The 18,689-nt window shown below is 33.6% G+C and overlaps 1 protein-coding gene and 1 long non-coding RNA gene across 5 annotated transcripts in view; both read right to left on the bottom strand.

The window, feature by feature from the left end:
• Nucleotides 1–1,745: 1,745 nt before the first annotated feature.
• The window catches only part of uif (sushi, von Willebrand factor type A, EGF and pentraxin domain-containing protein uif), a 330,814-nt gene continuing 313,870 nt past the window's right edge, over nt 1,746–18,689 (bottom strand). For 2 of the 4 annotated variants that reach the window (XM_081729534.1, XM_081729536.1), the window contains 2 exons: nt 15,656–15,769; nt 1,746–6,049 (listed from right to left, as the gene is read on the bottom strand). In XM_081729534.1, the coding sequence (XP_081585660.1) occupies nt 6,018–6,049; nt 15,656–15,769 (146 nt within the window). In that variant the 3' untranslated portion in view covers nt 1,746–6,017. Of the gene's footprint in view, nt 6,050–8,063; nt 8,123–15,655; nt 15,770–18,689 lie in introns of all 4 variants that reach the window. The other 2 variants (XM_081729535.1, XM_081729537.1) reach the window with 2 other exon arrangements.
• LOC145663196 (uncharacterized) lies at nt 11,029–15,648 on the bottom strand. Its single transcript, XR_014127161.1, has 2 exons — nt 12,721–15,648; nt 11,029–11,093 (listed from the first exon to the last, which is right to left on the bottom strand). It is a non-coding gene; the product is annotated as an uncharacterized LOC145663196 (long non-coding RNA).

The following is an 18,689-nucleotide window of genomic DNA, read 5'->3' as shown; positions in this document are numbered from 1 at the left end:
TGTCGCTTTTGTTTATACTTTCATTCAGGTTTTTCTAAAATTTGAATTTATTTATTTTTTTTTTTAATTTTATTTGTCTGCGAAAATTTAACGATATATTTTAACACTAAACAAAAGAAGAGGAAAGGAAATTCTTAATTTTACATTCTTCATAATTTAACAAGATAGAGGACAATGTTTCCATCCATGTTAGATCGAAATCAGCTTTGAGAATTGTTTTATTATTATTATTATTATTATTAGGATCATGTTAGTGTAAAATTATACTGCTAGTACGTACGTGTTTCTGCCACTCCACACAATAACTCTTGAATGAAAGCAAATTTTTCAACAAAAGTACCTTACTGAATTCTCTATATCTGTGTGCGTGTGTGTGTGTGTTTATGAGTGAGTGTATTTGCGATTTTTTCAATTTTGAACCCTCCATTCGATGGAACATCAAAAACTATCTGAGAAAGTGATGGCGTCTTTCGCGTCACTCTTACCGTTCCTCAGATATTAGCCCAAAATGTTCGGATTTCGGGAGATTTAAGGAGCCATATCTCAGGAACCGTAAGTCATAGAAAGATGTTTTGCAAATTTTTCAATTTCGATCCCTCCATTTTGAGCATGTCTCTTCGTCAAACAACATATCGTAGAACGTTTTAACAGAACACTTAAACAAAACACGTGGAAAAAAATTGAGTTCTCAAGGAAATTATAAATGAGTAGATATATTACAGGAATTATTTAATGAGTATAATAATAAAGTGCAAAGAGAAATTGGTATAAAATCTGTAGAAGTTAATTCTTTTCAAGTTCGTTCTGGCAATGCTCTCGAGGCATTATCAATTGGTTATTTATTTTTAATTTATTTAGTTTTGTCGGAAAATTCAAAAATAGATTTTAACAGTAAAGAAAGGAAAAGGACAAGAAATTATTGACGTTACAATCTTGATAATTTTAACAAGATAGAGAACAATGTTTCCATCTATGTTGGATCGAAATCAACTTTGAGAATTATTATTTTTATGGTCAGTATTATTATTATTAGGATTACGGTGGTATAAAATTGTATTGCTAGTATGTACGTATCTCCGCCACTCCACACTATAACTTCTGAATAAAGATTTTTTTTTCCAATAGGTAACTAGCGAAATTATCTCTGTGAGTTCGTTAATGGAGTGAATCCGCTAACATCTTCAGGGATAACGGTGGTTATCAATATTCCATCATCTTCTATTGAAACAAAGGTTGATAATTTTAGAATACTAGAAGTTACACATCACACCGTTAGATGACAGTGAACATCTTCCAGCGGTTGCAATCTACCGGACGAAGCTAAATTTCACATGATCCTCTTTATTACTGTCTTTAGTAAAATTTATTATTTATTTTTGAAAGGAATTTCAATTACTTCAAGAAGCTTCTGACATAAAGTAACATTAATAAAGTGACGGATAGGAGGGGCCGCGGTGGCTCACTGATAGACCATTCACCTCTGGTGTATGGTGCCCCTGGTTCGATCCCAGCTCGCGCCAAGTGAACTTTCTGGTGGACAAATACCGTGTGCGTGAGTTTTTTCTCCCGTTTTAGTTCCACTTTCTTCATTCCACCTATTTATTCATGTCTCATCATCACCGTATCCTTTACCTTAGCCGGCATAACCGTGGGATGTAAAATTTAGAGGACAGAATCCATTAAGATTCAATAACTGTAGATGAGGAAAACGTCTTGAGTACAATATAATCATAACAACCTCAGCGTATTGTTAAAATATTTTTATTATTGTCTGATGCATAGAAAAAGATCATGACAAAAGTACTTCTATTCTTATAATTATTCACACACAATTCATTCAAGTAAGTACATATAAAGTCTTTGTAACAACGCATAAATATACAATTTTTAATTAAAAAAGGCACATTACACAGAATAATAGAAAGGCACTCAACTCAAGTTCGCAAGTTCTGTCAGATTTTCTAACTCGTGCAGATTTATTTTACCAACATTGCTTCCAAATTCACTTTTTAGTGTATTTATAACTCATTTTAACATTTAAAAACACTCATTCTTATTTTTTTCATTGAACGTTTGCTTTTCTTAATTTTTGTTTCAAGTAATCGGAAAGTTAAGCATGAAATGAACAAATTCTTACCGGTCAAGTAATTGCGAAATAAAGTTCCTATAAATTTATGTTTCAGTTTTATGTTGTTGAAAATATGGTTGTGTATATACAATACATGTATTTTGAGCTCGAAAACTACAGGAAACATCTGACACACCTGCAAACCTTGTCATTTATCTTAAATGTGTACAGAAGACTTCCAAATGACGATTGTAACAAGATGTAATAATAATAAATACTCTAGGAAATAACATGTACAAAGTATGAGCTAAATTTCTGTCAATGATTTATTTATATCATGACGTATTGAGTAGTTTTCCTTCGGTTTTCCCAGTAAAATCCAGTCAAGCATATTTTATGTGTGTACTTAAGTGGAAGTAATATATAGGGTGATTCAAAGAAACTGGAAATTTTGAAAGTTGTGTTGGCAACAGTGGGCATTTGGTAACACTGAATAACATATGCCAACCTGTGAACGACAACCTGCCATTTAGTTATCATGAATGCTCGGAGTGGTGTGTACATTTTCGCGATCAAAGTGTTTTACAAGAACAATAACATTGTGGAGGGGGCACGTAGAGAATTCCGCCATCATTTTAATTTTGGACGCCACGGGCACAAGACAATCCTATGGAGCCACACCAGCGTCCATTGCACAGCAACAAAGTTACTGTGTGCGGGGTGCTATATCATCATACAGTGTGATTGGCTCTTATTGTTTTGAGGACGAAAATGGCTGTGCGATTAAACTTTTGTTGTGCAACAACTACAGACATTTCCACACATTATTGACACAGCCTTACAACAAGATCAACAAGATGGATCAACGTCCCACACAACACGAATATCGAAGGTTGCTGTCTGTCAATTGTTTAAAGAACGTGTAATTTCGAAAAATGATGACATTCAATTTTCTTGATCTGTCAGCTTGATTTCTTTTTGTGTATTCTAAAATGGCATTACTTTTACTATTAAATGAGATAAAAAATTTTAAAAAATATTTTCATGAAATTATTTAGTTTTCAAAATTTGCTTTTTTTTTTTTTTAAATCACACTTTATGATAACTTGGCATAATATTAATACTTATTTAGTACTATAGCCATCTGACAAAATTCTGATTACATTGTTAGTACATTCGACATACAAGTCTCTATAGCAATTCAGTCGTATGTTTTACTGTACACTCTGGCCCATGATGTTCCTTCAAGCAATTTCATGTAAAGTAATGGGAAATTATTCAGAGTCCTTCTTACTTCTGATTAGCATCATACTAAGGGTTTGACTAACACGTGATTCTGAATAGATTTATGAAGCCTTATCGGAGATTTAATTTAGAAGCAAGTACCAAAGTAACATCTAGTTCATCAAAGACTACGAAATTTGGCTCATACTTTATACTAAATGAAGGTCGTATGTGAAACTTAAAAAAAGTTTTCACATTAAGTACTTCTATTTGAAAGATTACAGAGAATAATTAATAACTCTTTTATAAGTTTTGTTGTTTGATTTTCATTCAAATTTGGTTTACGTTTAGTAAAATAGTCGAAACATTTTATATAACTGTAATAACTTTAATATATTAAATAATCGTTTAGAAAAATAAACATTCATAGAGTACATAATTATTTGGAAGTTACAGAGTATTTTATATATAGTATTCTCAGTGCTTAAAAAGCTCTTAATGTACACACCTGTACTTGATTTAAGTAGTTTAATCAAACGAATAAATCCATATATTCTCCCACAGTAATTTCTAGTAAATTTATTTTGATTTACAATACCACAATGAATTTACTATTAAACATACATGCATGGGCAGCGCAAACAAGGAGCTCGACCCTTAACTTTGATTGTCCTGGATTGTTTTCCTTAATGCTTACGTAGTTTTCACAAATAAAATTAATCAGTTATTAGTAAAAGCTAATGATTAAGAGGGTAATACTTTTTTTTTTGAAAGCAATGTTATAAATAGCCTTGTGCGTACTAATGAATTTAATATACATACCTAGGTACATTCATATATATATAATATTGCAAGAGCTGTATATTATGGAAACAGACGATAAAGTATTGCTCCTTAATTTTGTATAATTATATATTTTCGCAATTTATTTTCATTAACCACTAGAAATTTATTTTCATTGTTTCGCAGGAAAGAAATGCGAAACGTTATCGTTCTTAGCATATTTGTTATACATTAATTGGAAAACTATGGAACAGATTCCATAACGGTTTGCGTCAACGCAATGCAAAGTTGCGTTTTAATTTGCGATGACAGGCATTGTAGTTATAACTGATTTTCACATGTTTTTCGTTGCGATACGTTCCGCAGTGCCGTATCGTGGAAAATCAACGCCCGGAGCGAGAGTATACGACGGCACCTCCAGCAATTCGGGTGTAAATAGACGGGTGAGGCGCTTTTAGCAAGTGTCTAGGGACACAAAAAGAATAAATGTGACCCTGGTCAAATTAAATATTAGATTGAAAAATACTACTGCTGATCTAAAATATTCCAAGTATTTTTTTTTCTGTTCTTTTCTTTTCTCGTCCCGTATTTTGCGCCCCCTTACTTCGGCGCCCGGAGCCGTTACCCCGCTCACCCCTCCTACCTCACAGCACGGCACTGACGCTCCGTGACTTTTGCGGAAGCTATTACGAAATAAAGCTGAATGTTATAACAATTTTAACCGAGTAACTTGGAAAATTACTTTTCTCAATCATAATATGAGGCTTCCCCAGGACTTAGTGTTGCCTTTGTATACATTCAGAATCGTAGAAGTACAGTGTGTATATATAATATTTTAAAAAAGTAACCTACAATTAAATAACTAGCTCGCATGAATTAAACTACTCAAATAAGTACAATCTATTGTCCTTTTCTTAATTCTTTCTTCATTTACATCCTTTGTACAGTTAACACCATAATATAAACAATATACTATTGCATATGGCTCTTCTAAAAAAAAAAAAAAAAAAAAAAAAAAAAAGGAAAATACACTCAATTACTTTTATACAATATATGAGAGAGTAAATTCTTGTTTCTAAATAAAAATAGTGTTAGTCATTCGTAACTCTTACACACAAATTACACACAGTTTACACTCATACTTACATACATACATACATAATTAAATCTTATGAACATACAAAAAAAGGGCATAACCTTTCCTATTAGGAAAGATTTCCTCTGGAATGTAAGTAGATAATATAACACACTTACAAATGTCGACAACATTTTTTATATATATATTTGTTTTCCTAATAAGAAAACAAATCTAGTCCTTTGCCACACACAGCAGCAGCAGTATTATGATTATTTTATTGTTTATGTAAAAAAAAAACTGCTGTCATGATTTTTTTTTTTAAATGGAAAAATCACTTAATGACTCCAACACAAAATGTCAGCACTTCAGAAAACCTGAAACAAAATTACTATAATAACATAAAAGAGTAGGACAGCACACAATACAACGTCTTCTTTCAAACCCTTTTCCGAACTCCATGTATTTGATCCCCACATTTTTTTTCATTTTTTATAGATATATATTTACTTTTTTCACAATACACAAGCAAATGTCCCCCAAACGACTCTCACAGAATATTAAATACGAAGAAAAAATAGAAAGCAAACATTCCCCAATAAGAAACACAATATTATACATATTTAGTTTTGGCTGTATAATGTCTTTCATGTCCCTACTCATTTCGTTGATTTTATTAATGGAAGAGAATGTCTCTGGTGATTTTATTCGTATTTCGGGGCATTCTTCCGTATAGTTGAACATTATTGCACCACACTTTAGAAAAAAAAAAAAAATCCTTCCCCTTTTGAGCATTTATCGGTGACCAGAAGAAAATTACACTTCCTTTGACATCTTGGCAAAATAAAACAAAAAGTTAAAATCAACTCACTGGCCTTCGCTGTCACTGTCACTCTTATCTGTTAAAAAACAACAAATAAAAGAAAAAAGAATTAGATTTGAGTTCAAAACTATTAAAAACAACATTTACATGGTAAATAGGAATTCTTAAACATTGTCGACAATAAGCCGAACAACTTTATTTTTTCAAAAAATCTTTTAAAAAAGTGGTTACATGTACATCTCAATTAAAACATCCTATAATTCTGACAACGAGTTCCATTACACTGACAAAATAATCTACGTAGGTCAGTCAGAAAGTTAGTTGCACTCGCTCGTAAATATTTTCGGTCAAAGGCTATTTTGATGAAACTGTGTGGTAACACTGCAGACATATAGCTGTATCGTGTGACGTAGCGGCTTTCACGAGGCAAGTAGAGATGTAATCAGTCGTAAACATGTGTCGACAGCTGCAAATGGCGTCCAAATTCAATTTTAAATGGTTCAATTGTTTTACTAACTTTCGCCGTTGTACGAATACAGAATGGCATAATTAAAATACAGAAATTGCCAGCAGAATTTTCGAAAACACTTGGACACTTCTTCGCTTATTTTTAATGATAAATACATATACTTTTTGCTTTATTTTGACTTGTAGAATTGTTAGTCCGTGAGCGTCATTTTTAGAACACCCGATATATACATACAATCTATCAAACCTATCAAAAATGCATTTTATATATTTTTTATTGATTGATGCCTAGTTTTCTATATAAAATAATAATAAGTATTGTTTATCACTGTACATTGTAAGTTACCATTCCATTACTTGAGAATAAACGGAAATTTGGCAAATCCATCAATTTCTTTTTGAGGAAAACCTACAAATGTGCTCAATTCAAGTGTGAAAGTTCATTCCCCTTACGCATGGGCGACATCCACTGATATCTTTTAAATAGCAATATGCATGTGACATATTGTTTAATACATCTTGCTTGCTATCTTCTTTCCAATTATTTTTTAATAATTAAAATATAGTTTTATAATAATTAATACTTTGTTGTTACTTTTAACTAAAAAAATTGTCGCCTAACATTTTTGGAGGATGGAAATCATCGTGTATAGGAAATGTTCCTACTCAATTATTTCAGAATTCATCAATCTTTTAAGCTAGGTTGTCATACTGCAAGAATCCTGTAGCTGTCATTAAAAAAATCTTGCAACCCTACAATATTTCTCCATGTAAGCATAATCTTGAAAGGGACAAGCAACATTTTTTTCGTCTTGCAAGGAGTTAAACGATGTTCAACTTTCTGTGTCGTCTTGCTTGCTACCTACTATCGCCCTCTCACTGACATAAAGAAAGAAAGAAAAAGAAAAACAGTTTCGCCACTTTCGGACGGGGAGGAGAAGCGCGCCAAAATACACGTTTTTAATGAGGAGCTTCACTATCTGTCCACTAGAGTTCAGTGCTGCATGGGTAGAGATATCTTTCTTGTTTTCAGAAAAGAGGCCGCGGTGGCTCAGTGGTAGAACGTTCACCTTTATTGCATGGGATCTCTGGTTCGATTCTAGCTCGCGCCAAGAGAACTTTGGGTGGACAAACACCGTGTACGTGGTTTTCTCGGGGTTCTCCCCTTCCTCCCACTTTATTCTTTCCACCATTTCATTTTTTCTCATCATCACCGTCTCCTTTAACCTAGCTGGCACAACCGTGGGACGTAAAGATTTTATTTTTTACTTTCAGAAAATTGTAGTGTGTAAACGGTAAATAGAAAGATGGAGCTGCAAGATTTTTTTAAATGACAGCTACAAGATTCTTGCATGGCAACCTAGCTTTAGGATTGAATTTAACATTTGTATGTCACTCTCAAAAAATTAAATTGATGTATCTGAGGATTTCTTACAATATTAAGGGGTTATCCAAGAAATTGGTTAGAAATAATTACTTCCCTGCACAATAAATTTCCACTCCCCCAAATTTTAGTAGTTATTATTATTATTATTATTATTTGAAATTGGGTTAATGCTTTGTGACTTTTATGAAGGGAATGAAAATACCGTTTAAACAATATGTCAAATGATTCATATTACCATTTAAGAGTTTTGAGTGATGTGCCACTCTGCTCAAGCTCTAGATGTAAGTTCATCATCTGTAAAAATAAATTAATAATAATATCTCAGCGTTCTTCACAAATAAATTGAAACTGAAGAAACAAGTAGAATCTTTTATATGAGACATTTTATCTATTGAAAATTAACTTTCAAAAACATATACTTGTTTTAATAAGAAACATTTTGTGTTTCTAAGGAACATATATATAGGGTGTTTCAAAACAACACCGACAACGTTTGGGAGGTGATTCCTGACACCAAGATAAAACAAAAAGTATAGGTCAACCTGGGTGTCTTTCGGAGTTATAGGCTGCCGAAAACATGAAGAAATGAACTTTAAAGAGCGTAGGGTAGTAGTCGTACCAAGACTTCACTTAGAACGTAATATGTATCCTATCCAAAAATACATGTTTCATAATCCTACAGACATATTAGTTCCTAAGTGAAGTCTTGATCCGACTACGGTAGGTCCAATATTCCTGGAGTTATGAACCATTAAAGTTCATTTTTTCCTGTTTTCGGCTGCCTATAACTACGAAAGGAAACATTTGTGCACACAGGTTGGTCTATACTTTTTGTCTTATCTTGATGTCAGGAATCACCTCCCAAACGTTGTCGGTGTTGTTTTGAAACACCCTGGAGAAATATATGAGAACGTTAATGTATATTATCGTCGCGTGAGAACCAGAGGAACGTAACTCCATTTTCGTAGGTTTACAGGCGAGAGAACAAAAACATTATTTTCTTGAAATGATGTGTTTTTAATAAGATGGTAATTTAGCTACATTCCAACATATGATCGACACGGAGAACAGATGGCGTTCCGTTCCTTTTACATCAAGTGGGACTTTCAAAATTATGTCCAAACATGAAGAGAACGAAAACCGCACTTTTGAAGTTACGTTTCTCTGGTTATCATGTGACGTTATAATGTGTGTATGTTTAAATAATTTAACTAACGTTTTGTTCCTTTCAGAAAGTTGTGTATTTGTCTGAAATACCTGCAATATTACTAGGTGAAAATATCCTCAACTAAATATAGTTGTTTTATTTACATATTCCTTTTCTCCTAATTATTGAGTTACAAGTTTACCTCAAAATATAGCGTAAAAATACAAATTTCAGAGAGAATAAAAGGTAAGTTTTGAATTATTTAATAAGTACTCCTTACGGTCACTAATCGAGGAAAATTATTTACTTTTCCCCTTAGCTTCACATTAGAAGATGAACTTTGCTAAAACATATTTAATATAAGCGTGTTCCAATAAGAACGCAAGATGTAATTTTTTAACAAAAGGTCAAGTTGTCACGAAATTGCTAGTATTTTATCCTTAGAATAAATAGTGTTGTGGAACATGTCTGATATATGCCCTCAATATTCTGCAGTATATTCTTGTCCTTTTTGTACAAAGTTTGATTATACAACGTTTTTCAAAAAGAATGACCTGATTTTGAACGGTAATAATTACGGAACAAGGGATGTGCCGGCAAAGAAATTAGTGTTGTTTGAATGGGCGTAGCCTAGAGTTTCAGAAAACCGCCATTAGAAGTCATTCAATGCGTCTTCTCAGTTTGCTGACAGTCAGAAGTAAGATGGCGTCCGTTCAACAGAAGGCGTTTTGTGTACTGCAGTTTGCAAAGACTGAGTAAATGATTTCGGTCAGCGTGATTTTCGTCGGCGTTTTGGGATTGATCCACCTGCACCCAAAAACATTCGTCGTTGGTTTACCTCGTGATATAGAAGAAGTGAAGAATAGAATAACAGCCGCCATAACCGCTGTCACGCAGATACTTTGTGTAAAGTTTATGATGAATTTAGCTACCGTCTAGGTGTTGTTCATGCTGCTGGTGGTGAACACATCAAGCATTTGTAATAGCGTAGCTAAAACTTGAAGATTTTGTGAGTATTTTGCAATTTATCCCATTCTTGTAGTGTGTTTTTATCAATACATTGGACTTTTAAAATCAGGTCATTCTTTTTAAAACACCCTGTATTTTCACATGATTATGATACAATTCCTGCAATTGAATGTCCTTTAGCTAAGGAATCGTTGTTACTTTGTTGCGTAGGGAACCTTAAAGAAAGAAGATTCTAGATGTTTGATCGCACCATGTTTGTGATCTATTGTGGCGTCCACACAATTTGTGTACTGTTTCCACAAAACTTTCTTCACTTATTTATTTAACAGTAACGACATGTTTGTTCTTGGAGTGGTTTATGATCGTTGTGTATGACGTTGTCTATGACAAACCAACTGCGTAAAGACTATAACAAAAATAACTAGTAATTAGAACCTTGCACTTTTATTAAAACACACTTATGAATTAAAACATCCAGAATTTCACCGACACTGACACTCAAACAATGTAATAATGACATTTTGGACAAGAATATTTTCAAGTAATATGGTATTTGTTAGTAGCCCATGCAAAAATGGAAACAAGAGGAAAGAAAAATCAATTGCATAAAAAAGAGAATCAAATTTTGGATATATTCGAAGCAGGTTCAGTAGCGAACAGAGTTAAACTGTCGTAAAACTCAGAATCATTTCAGTGGTTTATTAATAGTGAAACACAATAATAAATTTAGAAAATCACGAGCACACGCGATTTTTATAAAAATCATTACAAACGAAAAAATCAAAGATTTAATTTGAAACTGTAAAGCGCAAAATATTATTGGAAAAGTCATTTTAGAAAATTTCTTGAAGCGGGACCTATAATAACGGATTGAGTTCTTGCTCCAAACTCCAAACCAAGTTGCAGCTCTAGGCCTATGTGCATATGCAAAGTAAAATTTCGCAGAAGATATTAATATCCTCTGAGGAATTGTAAATTTAACCTAATAATTCTGAGCACTTGTATTTAGCAACTGCTAGAGTGAATTATGATCAGCGGCATGTTGTCTGTAAAAATTTTACTGTAGTTCACTTTTTTTCTCTCTCCTCGCTCTAGGGAACATTTGTTGAGAAATGTGTTCCTATATTCTATCCTAATCAAACCGAAAAACTATATTTATTTATTTATTTATTGAACAAATTCCCAGATACAGCATAACTTTGCCATTTTACACAGGGACATGCTAACAAAAGAAAGAAAAAAAACAAGACAACAATAACAACAACATAGAAAAAAAAGAGTGTAAAAGTAAAACTATTCCGTCAAAGCTCGTTTAATTGCTCTTTCAAACACTGGGTAGCTCGAAAAAATGTCCACATCAGTTGTTACTTGATTATAACAGTTTGGTATTCTATAATTGAGTTGATTTTGAGTTTATCGTCCCGTTCAGCAGCGAGGCTATATGAGACGTGGACCTACTGATTAACGTGGAATCCGAACCACATGAGCTCCCGCCGGGAATCGAACCCGGGTCTCCCGCGCCAAAGGCGCGTATGCTAACCGCTTAGCCACGGAGGAGCTCTGGTATTCTATAAAAAAGAGACCTCTGTATAACAGCCAACCTAGGACGGGAAAGATGGAATAGGTGGGTATTCCGGGTGATGCGGGAAGGGACACGTAAGGATAGTTCCTGAAGTAATATTTCCGATCTTAAGCTTCCATTAACTATTTTCTGTAGATATTTCAGGTCAGAGATAATTCTGCGTACTTCAGGAGTCTGAATATTAAGATGTCGCAAGAGCTCCTTCTTAGATAATATTCGAAGTGCAGGAACACGAAAACGGACTATAGCGATGAAGAAATTGAGAACAGAATCAAGTCTGGAGAGATGTGTAGGTGCTGCCATGGCCCATATGGGAGAGCAGTATTCGATCTTGGGCGCTATTAAAGTCTTATAAAAAGTTGCTAATGAAGAAACAGTGCGTAGTTCGGTGAATCGATAAAGAAGTCCCAACATGCGCATTGAATTCTTTAGTATTGAGGAGATGTGGTCAGAGAAGGTGAGTTTTGAATCAAAGATGACACCAAGATCGTTATGACTAGCAGAATGTGTGACAGGGGAATCGTTGATGTGGTATGTGGAGGGAACAGGAGACTTTTTCAAAGTAATAGTAATACTGTCACATTTCTTACTGTTGAGTTTCAAGTGCCACATTTCACACCAGCCTGTAAGGTAATTTATGTCTTCCTGTAGAGCAATTGTGTCATGGAGACACGATATTTCTCTGTATAACTTACAATCGTCAGCAAAAAGGAGAAGGCCACTAGGTTGAGCTGATAAGTGCGTGTAGAGATCATCCATATACAGGACAAACAGCAGAGGCCCAAGTACACTCCCCTGAGGCACCCCTGAGATCACGGGTTGGGGGTTAGAAGTCGCCCCTGAAATAACAACTCTCTGTTTACGGTCCTTCAAGTAGCTTGTGATTAGAGAGAGAAATTTGCCATGTACATTAAATCTATTGGAGAGTTTATGAAGAAGATGAATGTGACTGACAGAATCAAAGGCCTTCGAGAGATCAAAGTAGATAACATCTAATTGAGTATTGTTATTCATACATTTGACTGCACAGGAAAGAAGAGTACTTAAGTTTGAGAGACTTGAGCTTTTCGGTAGAAAGCCGTGCTGAGAACTATGGATGTAAGGTGAGGTGAATTTAAGTAGCCTGTCTTTGATTATTTTTTCACAGATAATTGATATTACAGAAAGAAGAGATATTGGCCTATAGGAGGATACATATGTTTATCTGTACTCTTTCTGGTTCTTTTTTCTATTAATAAGATTATATATGCTCAATAGGTTCCTTTCTCATAGTCATCCAAAGCCTTTTCCAATTTACTTTGACTTAGTTGTAGGTCTAAATGTAAGACACAGGTAGTTTCCTCCTATTCACGTTCTACACGCCATAAATGCACTACGTGCTAGGGTAGGCCGAAAAAAATGTAGAGTTGTTTTTTCAAGTCGTAATATCGCGGAAAAGCTGCAAATTAGGGAAACTAAAGTGTTTTTTTTTTTTTTTAAAAAAAACTTTTCAATTCTTACGGCTGTCAATTATTACAACTAATCCGTTGCGTGAGCGGAATAACTTGATCGATTTGAATATTTTTTTTTAAATCATCGGTTTGAGGAAGATTCAATTCGAGCTATTAAATTTAAATATTGACAAATTAAGTAAGATACGAAGTATCATAGAAATGTGAATTTTCCCAAATTCGGCAAACTTTAGAGCACATATGCGACTGGAAGATATAAACCAATTTTCTGTCTTTTTAAATTCTTTTTTAGTTTACGTAATTCGCAACTTTTCCGCGGTATGACGACTTGAAAAGAGAACTTTACATTTTTCGTCCCACCTTACTAGGTGCCCCTTATCCACGTTGTCTCGATGAATGGTCAATCGTCCCGAAAACCTAAGCTCACGAAGCCAAATGCAAGTGTTAAATGATTTCGGTACGTCACATAACATGTATTATATAACAAGGTAAGAATTAATGTTCTTGACCCAGCAGACAAATTAGGAAAATATCCCTGGCCTGTACGAATCTTACATTAATTTTCACATAATAGAACGCAAATCGAAAGAAACAACTGAAATTTCAATTTTTTTGACTTTATACTTGGTTCTTCATAATTGATACTTGATAAAAAGCCGCTGCATAAATATTGACGGTAATTCCGAAAAAATGACCATTTTCGTAAGTTTTGATTTAGCGGTTTATTATTATTATTATGAAAGTTCTTGTAATATATATTTTTTAACATAAAACGATCTAAAACACATAATTTAGATTTTCCTGCAATTAGTTTTTAGCCTATCCATTTGGGCTGCTACAGCCCTAAATGTTGAAATTCATGTTCAGTGTAAAATATTACTGCTAGATCTTTATTAAAAGTACCTGGTATTTCTTACAGGTCACTCTGTAATTCTTTTGATTTTCGAAATCCTGAACTAGTAGGCAATGGTGTTAGCAAACTAGTTCAACTCGAATTAAAATCCATTTCATTTCATTTTTAATTCACTTACGATTTATTGGAGAAGATCCGACAACGAACGCTCGTTTCGAAGAACAAAGGAGAAAATAAGCAAAACTTTTTTTGTTTAACTGAGGCTTCCCAGTACCTGTCACGACAGGAAATCGAGAATCTTTTCTCTACTTCTTCATAGTGGGTTTATAGGTTAACTAATGATATGACATGTTGCTCTCACGATGCTGAAAACTCAATGGGAAACCGAAGTCGTTACTGTGCGGGCAAACGGGTTCTTAGCTGTTCGGGCTTCTCGAAACCACTTTTATATTTTATTAAGATCATGCCAGCAGGCTTTATAAGATCGTAATATTAATGTGTACGTCTGTCCGTTATTCCACGAACTCTTGAATGAAAGAGAATATCTGAATTTTGTTTTTGCAATAGATAGTCTCGACCGAATTCGCTAATGGACTCAATCCATGAGCATCTTCACGGATAACAGCGAATTAAACTATGGCTATCCATATCCCATACATGGAAATACGAGGTTTATTCAATAAATAATCGGAAAAGTATAAAAAAATACAAAACTTCGACAAAATTTGTACTTCTTTGTTATTGTATCGTAGAACTACTTTTAGATGAGCCTGGCACGCCTGCCTCACGAACGGGATCTTGCAATCAGTGAAACAAGATGGCGGTATCCTTTCAGGTTTTGTACCAACGTGGAGCAGCGGAGTGTTATTAGATTTCTGTTAGCTTAAAAATTTTGAAACCAATCCAAATTTACCATTGGATGGCAGTGCAATATAGTAGAAAGTTGTTTGAATCGAACACAAGTGCAAGAGTGGGCAGATGTTTTTCAAACGGGATGTAACAGGTGTTGAAGATTCGCCACGCCCAGGACATTCTGTCTGTGTAGTCATGGAGAACAACATTTGAGAGTTGAAACGGCAAAACAGGCGTATTACGGTGATCATACACTTGTATTCGACTCAATTTTCACTACATTGCACTGCCATCTGACGGTGAATTTCGATTGGTTTCAAGCCTTCAGCTAATAGAAGTCTAACGACACTCTGCTGCTCTACGTTAGAACAAACTTGCAAGGGTGCCGCCATCTTGTTTCACTGATTCCCAGCATCGCGTTCGCAAGGTCGGCGTGCTACGCCCATTTGATAATAAATCTAAGACACCACCAAAAAATAACAAAGAAGCACAAACTTTGTCTATGTTTTGTAATTTTTTAAACAACTTTTACGGTTATGTATTGAATGGCTCTTGTATGTGGTTTCGTGCAACCCCTTTTACTGTCTTTAGCAGAGTTCATGTATGTTTAACAACGACGTATACATAAAAAAGTTAGCGTTTTTTTAAATTCGTTATTGCTATTCACTATAAAACTCTCCACTGAAAAGTAACAAAGATTATTTATTTTACATTGCGTCCTGGCCTATGTAAGTTTCTGTACAACCAACTTACTCCGTTATGTTAGTGAAATGAAGAATTTGATATTTATGAAACGCATGCAGTTGAATGTTAGTGTTAGCCAGTTAATGCCAGACAGAAGAAGAGAAAGCTTCAGGGTGCTACGATAATCTCACATGAAAAGAGAATAATGGTATTTTTTTTTCCCGCCAAAGCAATTTTTCCCATAATGTCTGTAGAGGGAGTTAATTGTCTTTGAGGCGGATAAACCAACCTTTCTTCCCTGGATAAGCATGTCGCTTTAACCGATCATAGAGGTCCTCCTTGTTTCCATAAATGCTGGCGTTTGACCGCGCTAAACTGTTCATCTTTCCGTTGTGTAGACTCTCTGAAATGGACAATCATACAGTGTGTACACAAATAGCCTATTTACACTAAAAACTCTGTAATGTATAAGTATCTATGTATTTTCTTTCATAATGAACTCCATTCAGTGACAGCTCGTAAGGTAAGTAAGTTAATCATTAAAAAAAATAGACTTTTATTGCTTCTAAATAAGGAAAGAAAAACTTATTTAATATTCTAATTCTTGAAGGCAAGAATTCGTACATTAAGAGGTCCCATCACGGCGAAATTAAAATACCGCTAATTTTACAGTAATTATGTGATATCTTCAAATAGATAAAAGATAATCCAAAAGTTGAACAAAAGCTCATTAGAAAATATTATTTTACATGAGATACCTTTATCACAATTCACTTATCTGCTTTTGTTTCCAGCCGTTTAGAAAATTGGCATTTATTTTCGCATTTATGAATGGCTGCAAACGGAAAGCTGCTAGGTAACTCATGATAATGGTACCTCATGCAAAATAATATTGTCTAGCGCGCTCTTGTTCCAAATTTCGATTATATTATATCTATTTGAAAATATCATATATTACTGTAAAATTAACGGTATTTTAATTTCGCAGTAATTAAGCCTCTTAAGCAAGTTTTCTTCCGTTAGTTTTAAGCTATAAAGGTTTATTTTTTACCGATGTGACTTGCTTCACGATTCGCTACTGATTTGTGTTTTTTTTTTTTCCTTTTCTGTCATACTTTTCCGAATTTCGACAGCTTACTTTGAATGATTTGTGTTTTTTTTTTCCTTTTCTGTCATACTTTTCCGAATTTCGACAGCTTACTTTGAATTATTCATCGGCAACTTACTTTAACTATTAAACTTATTATTACTTGCGTTTATTTCGTAAAAGAGGAAAATTATGAAACTGTTGTTTATTTCCTTCATACATTTGGGTAGTCTTTTCTTTCGTCGGATAATGAACAATGACTTTACTTATATTTTATTTACTGCTCCGTAGAAACTATATTATATGCAGAGATATGCATGTTGTAAAAAGATTATACAATATTCCTTCGCTTTCAATTTGGCAACATATGTGGTTGTAGGTGCCACCATGAAACACTTTATATATATACATATATTTTTTTTCTTCTATTATATTCTTTTCTCTCTACTTCTTCCTCCCCTTCCCCTGTCTGATGGAACGTTAAGCGAAAAATTGTGGTGAATATTTTGAGACAAGTAATTTTTATATATGTGTATGTACGTTTAATATGTTAGTATAGAGTGTTAATATAAAAGTTTAAAGCGAAATACATTACATATTTATATCGACATTTTTTTATATGTTCCTTTTACCTTACAAGGAAATGATAGATCTTTCACATAATATATTGTACAATCAGCGACAAAAGTTGTTTCCGTTTAGGTAAATTTATTTTGGAAATAACGATGATATGGCCGGAATGTACGGAAAATTCCATTCTTTTTAATTTACTGAAAACTGTACTCAAATTGCCCTTCCATTCTGAAGTTATTTACGAAACTAATTTCATCAAAAGTAAAGATTTTTTGTCGCTGACTACATTTTATTGAATGAACATAAATGCAACTATTCACTTGTTAACAATTTCAAAGCTATCAATAAGGTAAGTATCTGCATTTTGCACACTATTTCTTGGCGTGATCATATTTTCCATCATATATTATATAAAAAATTCATCACATTAAAGATTGTGCCAAGTTGTGTCCAATTTTCAGGTTATATACCAGATATAATGCAAATTTACCAACACAACATATTTGCTATTTCCGTTCATCATTGCTAGTTAAAAAAAGTAAAAATAAAATAAAAAGCAATATGGGGAATGATAATATCGCCAGTATCACCTCCGTACAAAATTTATTCATCCTATCTCCATTCTCAAAGAATTACTGGAGTGGTAACCTTCACATTAAAACAGTGAAACACATTAGCAACTCATGAGAAGCCATATTGGTCTGCCTGCATCAAAAGTATTCTTAGTGCTTTAACAGAATTAAATTATTTTAAGAAACCAAGATGACAGAATCCTACAAATGTAATCTCTATAATCAAATGTTAATGCTTTATTTTAGAAAACTTGCAGACAGACAAGAACTTCTCTATTTTATATATATATATCTATATATGTCTATATCTATATATATAAACCCTATATAATTATCTGATCAACAGTATAATGAAGAACTATTAACACGTGACTAACAAAAAAATATTTCTTAATATTTGATCCAGTGTAAGATCAATAGAAATTTTTTCCAGCTTTTAAACAATTTCAAACATTCGTACTCAAAAAATTCGATTCAATATATGATGGAAAAAATATGATCATGGTATAAGTATAGGGTTCCAAGTGTAAATAATTGCATTTATTTTGAGCCAATCTGCTTAAGAAGCCTAATCACTGCGAAATTAAAATACCGCTAATTTTACAGTAATTATGTGATATCTTCAAATAGATAAAAGATAATCGAAAAGTGGAACAAGAGCTCGCTAGACAATATTATTTTACATGAGATACCGTTATCCAGGGGCGGATCCAGGGGGGCGATTGGGGCGATCGCCCCCTTCCCTCCAGAAGAAGAAACTTTCTTATTTTTTATATATAAATAAAAAACATCATAAAGTTTGGAGCCCTTAAAAGTAACAGTATGACAATCCACCGCCCCCCCCCCCAGAATTCGGTCCTGGATCCGCCCCTGCCGTTATCACAACTCATTTATCTGCTTTCGATTTACAGCCATTTAGATATTCGGCATTTATTTTCACGTTCGGTATTTATTTATAAATGGCTGTAAATGGAAAGTTACTAGGTGACTCGTGATAATGGTATCACATGTAAAATAATATTGTCTAGCAAGTTCTTGTTTCACTTTTCCATTACCTTTTATCTATTTGAAGATATGATATAGTTACTATA

This window comes from Thermobia domestica, chromosome 10 (assembly GCF_964235325.1).
Source record: "Thermobia domestica chromosome 10, izTheDome1.hap1.1, whole genome shotgun sequence".
Lineage (NCBI taxonomy): Eukaryota > Metazoa > Arthropoda > Insecta > Zygentoma > Lepismatidae > Thermobia > Thermobia domestica.
The sequence above is the reverse complement of the archived record's forward strand: the minus strand, read 5'-3'. Positions and strand labels throughout refer to the sequence as shown.